The 7,427-nt window shown below is 37.5% G+C and overlaps 1 protein-coding gene across 1 annotated transcript in view; it reads right to left on the bottom strand.

Annotated features, from left to right (window-relative positions):
- The window catches only part of LOC106878826 (cold shock domain-containing protein E1), a 69,919-nt gene that overhangs the window by 37,737 nt on the left and 24,755 nt on the right, over window positions 1-7,427 (bottom strand). The window contains exons 2-3 of the mRNA XM_014928166.2: window positions 4,633-4,926; window positions 2,650-2,784 (exon numbers count right to left, since the gene is read on the bottom strand). Of these exons, the coding sequence (XP_014783652.1) occupies window positions 2,650-2,784; window positions 4,633-4,671 (174 nt within the window). The 5' untranslated portion in view covers window positions 4,672-4,926. The remainder of the gene's footprint in view (window positions 1-2,649; window positions 2,785-4,632; window positions 4,927-7,427) is intronic.

The following is a 7,427-nucleotide window of genomic DNA, read 5'->3' as shown; positions in this document are numbered from 1 at the left end:
CCTCAACAGAATTTGAACTCAGAACGTAAGGACAGATGAAATGCTACCAAGTATTTCGCCCTGTAAGCTAATGATTCTGTCAGCTCACCACCATTACTACAATATGAAATAATACCTGTTACTTTTTCTAATAAGACTTAGAGGCGAAAGGGCAGCAGCTATGATTTAATTTTTTTTTTTTTAAACATTGATGCAAAAATTATAAAACTTAATTAATTTGTTATATATGTTGCTATCCTCAACAATTATTTTCCACTAAACAAACTGATGAAGGAGTCTCTGAACGGTATGTTAACTTCTAAAAAATAGCAGCCAAATTTCCCTCAAATCGGTGCCGGTGGCATGTAAAAGCACCCACTACACTCTCAGAGTGGCTGGCATTAGGAAGGGCATCCAGCTGTAGAAACTTTGCCAGATCAGACTGGAGCCTGGTGCAGCCTTCTGGCTCACCAGTCCTCGATCAAACTGTCCAACCCATGCCAGCATGGAAAGCAGATGTTAAACAACGATGATGATATCTCGCAAAAAAAGAAAAAAAAGGAGAAAAATAAAGAGGATGCTCACAGCTAGAACACTTTTATTCATAGGTCTATTCAATCAGAGCTAACCTGAAGCTAAACAACAACAATAATGGTTACTAACTTTGGCACAGAGCCAACAGTTTTTGAATGGAGGGGAAGTCAATTACATCAACCCCATACTTGACTGGTTCTTATTTTATGAACCCTGTGATGACGGAAGGCAAAGTCAACCTCGGAAGAATGTGAGCTCAGAATGTAAACACTGACAAAATGCCGCTAAATATTTTGTCCAGCATGCTAATCATTCTGCCTTCTTACTGCCTTAAGCAACAACAACAAGGAAAAAATTAAACTAGTAATCATCTATAATAGCAAAAAAGGGAAAAAAAATAGCAAATAATATTTGAAGAAGGGTTCTACCCGAAACATTACATCTTCTCTTGAAATATAATTTAATCTTATTTTAAAGCAATAATTATACATTTATTCTCCAATCACCTCATCATTTTCTGTCCATAAACACTGCAAGACCCTCTAAGTCTAGCATCAACTATTTTTGCCAATGTTCCACCACCATCACCACCACAATGATAAAGAGAGAGAGAGAGAGGGAGGGAGAGAGAGAGGGAAAGAGAGGGGGGGAGCTAAATTCAAGTAAAAATTTATAAATGTAGATATTTACAAATCAAATCTAAATTCATAATGAAAAGCATAATAGTCTGCCAACTACTGCAGAAAAGACAAGTATTTATAGCCTTAGTTTACAAATATATGATATAAGAATGCATAGAGGACGTGGTTTAGTACAAGTAAAATACATTTAAGATGGGGAAATTCCAGTCTATATAAGGATCTAAAACAATGCCAAATAAATTACTAAAAGTAAGCTTTTGCCAACAGAACCCCACCCCCACCTCTGACTTACAGTTGGTTTAATGAAATAACCAGAAATTTGAAGTGATCTGCATTGACTGAGAGGATGGAAGACATTTTTGTTTTTTAAACATACAGTCACAGTGCAGACATGGCAAAGTAGGTAAGAAGTTTACTTTGCAAACAAATGGTTTGGGGTTCAGTGCCACTGCACAGCACCTTGGGCATGTTATCTTCTACTATAGTCTAACTAATGCCTTGTGAATAAATTTGGTCGATGGAAACTGTACTAAGCCCAATGTGTGTGTGTGTGAGAGAGAGAGAGAGAGAGAGAGAGAGAGAGTTGATATTTCACTTCTTACTGTCTGAGTGTGGTGGTGGTGGTGGTGATGTTGATGTTCCTTGTTAATATTAAGACCTGTGGAATGTAAAATATCCCTTACCTAAAAGAATCCAGTCACCAAATCAATTCTCATGTAAGCCACGCTAGCATGGAAATAAAACACTAGATCCAAATGCTTGCACCCAAGAAACAAATAGTTGTGTTCAACTATTTGAGTATATGACCCAACTGCACTTTAGATCGTTTCTCTCCTGAAAGTTATTTTAAATATTATACCTAAATATAGGTACTCTTTCATACATTTTGTACCTAAATAATCATGCTTCTGTTTGATTATTGTTAAACTTTTCATACAGTTTTGTATCCAATTCCTTCCAGATTAATGATTAATTCAAATCCAACTTTTACACTTTGATGTTCAGGAAGATATTACCGACAGTCGTAATTCTTGAAAAATTGAATCAAATGTTCAATACAGGGTGCTCTTTTACTTGTTTCAGTCATTAGACTACAGCCATGCTGGGGCCTTGAAGAATTTTTAGTCAAACGAATCGACCTCCAGAACTTCTTTCTTTTTAAGCCTGGTACTTATTTTATCGTTTTTTTTGGGGTTTTTTTTTTTTGGTGAACCACTAAGTTACAGGGATGCAAACACACCAACACTGGTTGTCAAGCAGTGGTGGGGGACAAACAGAAACAATCACACACATACAACAGGCTTCTTTCAGTTTCCATCTACCAAATCCACTCACAAGGTACTTTGACCAACTGAATACTATAGTAGAATACACTTGCCCAAGGTGCCAAGCAGTGAGATTGAACCAGGAACCATGTGGTTGGGAAGCAAGGTTCTTGTCACACAGCCATTCCTGCACCTAAATAAAGTTTAAAGAGGTATAAATTAATACTTACCAGTAATTTTTCCACAAAGCCAGTTTGTCGAACTCCATTACTTGTGCCGTTAGGTGAAGTAGCAATTGAATTGTTTGTAGTTGGTGTTCTCTGGCTATAAAGAATGGAGGGATTCTGAGCTGGCGGCTGGAAATTCTGCAATAGAAAATGAAAAGGACATTTTATATGAAGTTTTAATCCATAAATTTATCCTTCTTCATTTAACAGGCTTTCTTTCACACTACTGTATCATATTATGTAATTTCTAAAGAGCTGTAGAGCTATAGAAGGAAGCTCCATATGGCTACACAAACTACTAGAAACAGCAGCAAAATCTCCAATCATACCCTATTATCATAATAAAGAACACAGAATAATGCATCCAAGATAATCAGTTTCTAAATAAAAGACAGGATGGTCATGACTAGAATGCCTTTGATTATAGATCTACTTAATCAGTCCTATCTAGGATTGAACAAAATCATTTCTAATAAGTAGACTCTACTCAGATCTCTAATCAGTTTTATCTAGGATTGAACAAAATCATTTCTAATAAGTAGCTTCTACTCAGATCTCACAAAATGAACTAATGAGACGGTGTGTCAATGAACAGCTCAACTACTGAACCATTTCCCTAACACATAACCAAAAGAACTACTATGATAGAATTGTACATTCAAGAGAAAAAAAATAAGGTTAATTTTTTTTCCCATGGTTGTGGCAGGTCATACCTTGTCAATATACATACTTCACAGATATGCTACACTCCATTTCAGACACATAACAGAAGAATGTTTAGAACTTAAATTTAGGAAATTTTCTTCAGCAGATGTCCAAGAAATTGTGATAATATAGAGAAATAAATGATTTTCATTCACAAAAATTGTTGTTGATAATTAACCCCAAGTCAGCCCAGAGTGAACCAACTTATGAACAAAGATGGAATAATGCTGCTATAAGTATCCTAGCTTTCTCTGGAGCTTGCATATCCAATGTGTGCCTACTTTTCCAAAAGAGTAGCATGCAATTTGAGGGAAATTTGGATTGACCACTCAATAGTGCCCTCAATAGCTCACAAAAATGGTTTTACAAACATTGATGAATAATATTAAGAGAAACTATTTCATTTTTAATTATACTGGATACTATTACAATACAAAATATTTCCTTTCTACATGCTATGAAAAATTAGAGAATCCCTTTATTAACCATAAACATGCTCCATCCTACCATCAACAGTAATTGCAATGCCAGAAAACTATTTTCAATATCAGGTTTCATTAATAGGGATATTCCAGACAGTGTATAAATTTTTTAACCAATTAATGACATTTCCAATACAAAGAATTATTGTTTAGCACCATTTCAACCTCATCTAAGCTCAAAGACATTCAAACCTTGACCATCCAGGATTTTTTTTTCAAGAACAGTGTACTCAGGATAAATTCTATATGTACTCCTAACTGCATTATCCTGTGTCCTTTTTTAAGACAATACAGTGGTTTGAATAAGAATTTGCTTCCATTTCTAGCATGTCAAGCAATCTCATAGAGACTGTTGCTTACTGGCTCATGAATCTGTTAAGTTCCTTAATGTGGTAGAAATGTTCTAAAAGGTTATCAATTGATCTCAAATTCTAATCCATCTGTTATCATACACTGAAGATTAACATTAAATATTTTACAGCAGATATCAGATATGTCCACTCAAAATTTCATTACGCTTAACTGCAGAAAGCAATTTTATATACCAATCTATCTTTTGTTAAGGAATGTCATGCTTGAAACTATGTTCTATTGAGATACATTAAGTTTACTAAGACAACATGACTTGCTGAAAGTATCAATTATATTTTTCAGTAGATATTTAACATGACATTTAATTTCATGGTTAAAGGGTTAAATCAAGAAAAAATAGTCAAAACAGTGTGTGAGTGAGAGAGAGCACGAGAGAGAGGAATATAAAAAAGGTGAAAAAACTGTTTGGAGAGGTAGTTTGACTAACCTTCCACTGAGGACTAGTTGTTTTCCTTGAGTTAGACATTGTTTTGCCAAAAGTGATGTTGATTCTTTCAAAGAGGACAGGCAGACAGTAGTAAGTAATTATTTGTCTTTCTATCCCAGTCGAAGCCTTCCTTTATCTACTGGAGACTCCTGACAATCCTCAGATGTGCAGTGTGTGCTAGTTTTTGAGGATTGGGCACTTCTTTTTTTTTTAATCTTCACGCTTTCAGTCGTTGATGTTTTAACCCTTTTCGGCGGTTGCCAATGGGAAACCAGACCTTATAATTGAAATGTGCTGAAATGAGAAAAAAGAAATGAACATTTGAATTTCAACATTTTCATATTCTTAAAGATTCTGTTTTCATATGGTTAGTATACACTTTCATAAAATATTTCAGACAAGCTCACAATCTTATGCAATGATAATATTTCAAGGTTGGTTATCTTCCAATAAAATGCTTTCTCTACTGCAAATGTATGCATACGAAATATATAAAGTATTTGCAAATATTAAACCAAATTCTCTCAAGAAAAAGACCAGAAGCAGAGAAACTAAATAGTTGATAAAAGGCGGCGAGCTGGCAGAAACATTAGCACGCCGGGCGAAATGCTTAGCGGTATCTCATCTGCCGCTATGTTCTGAGTTCAAATTCTGCCGAGGTCGAGTAAATAAGTACCAGCATCGACTTAATCCGTTTGTCTGTCCCCTCTGTGTGTAGTCCCTTGTGGGCAGTAAAGAAATAATGAACTAAATAGTTGAATGTCACCAGGCAGCTCATGTATACTAATAATAGGCACTATCATCAATACAGCCATTTTACATTCATTTTTTTTTGTTGGCATGAGTCAGACTGGTTGTCACAGATCAAGTCAATTCTTATTTGAAGTTACTTATCTCCTAGACAAGTTGGAGAACCATGTCTTGCTCATTCATAAAATAGTATTTTTGCCTTGATTTCTACAGCTAGACTTCGTTTCCTATCACCAATCACCTTACAGAAAGTACTGGCTGCATTTTATTGGAGCACCAACATTAGAGAATTTATCATATCTTCAACAAGATATAGGTGCAGACTGTGCAGTTAGAAAGCTTACTTTACAACCATGTGGTTTCAGGTTCAGTCACGCTGCATGGCACCTTGGGCAAGCGTCTTTTAGTACAGCCCCAGGTCAACCAATCACTTGGTGACTTAATTTGGTACACAAAATCTGTGTAGAAGCCATTGTATGTGTGTGTGTAAATAAATATATATATATATAAAAACAGGACCCTACCCCATTCAGGTAAATGGCCCTACTGAATATGTAGGAAAGGTGTAGGCAGGTATTCCACATGGTGTACCCAGTGCAAGCTATGGAGACACAAGAGGTGCAGTGGAATAAAAGGAAATTTAACAGAAAATAGTGTTTGTATGAGGAAGATGCACAGGAGTCATAAACCCTACAGATACACAGGAAGTTTCTCGTATGCCCTGGAGGCTCTTTAGAAGTAGTAGATAATTTCTGCTACCTATGTGACCTAATAAGCAGTGGAGGAGGATGTACCAAAAGTGTAATTGCTAGAATAGGAATAGGATGCAGAAAGTTCTAAAAGCTTTTAACTGTTGGCAACCAAAGGTCTCTTTCTCTCTGAGTGAAAGAAAGGATATATGACGCACTGCCATCATCATCATCATCATTTAACGTCCGCTTTCCATGCTAGCATGGGTTGGACGATTTGACTGGGGACTGGTGAACCAGATGGCTACACCAGACTCCAATCTCATCTGGCAGAGTTTCTACAGCTGTATGCCCTTCCTAACGCCAACCACTCTGAGAGTGTAGTGGGTGCTTTTTACGTGCCACCAGCATGAGGGTCAGTCTGGCGGTACTGGCAACGACCACGCTCAAATGGTGTTTTTTACGTGCCACCTGCACAGGAGTCAGTCCAATATTTTGTTCACATGCCACCAGCACGAGTGCCAGTAAGGCAAAGCTGGACACGATCGCGCTCAAATGGTGCTTTTCACGTGCCAACGGCATGAAAGCTCCAGTGGCACGAGTGCCAAGTCATCGAATTTGGTTCAGTTTCGATCTCACTTGCCCCAACAAGTCTTCGCAAGCTGAGTTTAGTGTCCAATGAAGGAAGGTTGGCATGGGTGCCAGTCAATGAATTTGGTTCAATTTTCGATTTCAATTGTATAAACAACAATACTACATGGTAGTGGAGCATGGGCTTTGAATGCAGAGTTGCAAGGACTAGAAAGGAATGAAGCTAGTATGCTTTGCTGGATGTGCAATGTCAGTGTACATGCATGACAGAGTGCTAGGATATTGAGAGAAAAGTTGGGCATAACAGGAATTAGATGCAATGTGGTTGGCATTAGGAAGGACATCCAGCTCTAGAAACTATACCAAAACAGACAATGGAGCCAAGTGCAGCTCCCGTCCAACCTATGCCAGCTTGGAAAACGGAGGTTAAATAAGGATGATATATATATATATGCGACGCATGCGTACGAACAACCATGCTACATGGCAGTGAAACATGGGCTGTAACTGCTGAGGACATACGTAAGCTCGCAAGGAATGAAGCCAGTATGCTCCGTTGGATGTGTAATGTCAATGTGAATACCCGTCAGAGTGTAAGTATCTTGAGAGAAAAGCTGAACATTAGAAGCATCAGTTGTGGCGTGAAAGAGAGACGATTGCGCTGGTATGGACATGTGGTGAGAATGGAGGAGGATAGCTGCGTGAAAAAGTGCCACACCCTAACAGTTGAGGGAACCCGTGGAAGAGGTAGGCCCAGGAAGACCT

Source organism: Octopus bimaculoides, chromosome 4, assembly GCF_001194135.2.
Source record: "Octopus bimaculoides isolate UCB-OBI-ISO-001 chromosome 4, ASM119413v2, whole genome shotgun sequence".
Taxonomy (NCBI): Eukaryota; Metazoa; Mollusca; class Cephalopoda; order Octopoda; family Octopodidae; genus Octopus; species Octopus bimaculoides.
This window is presented reverse-complemented; position numbering and strand designations above follow the sequence as displayed.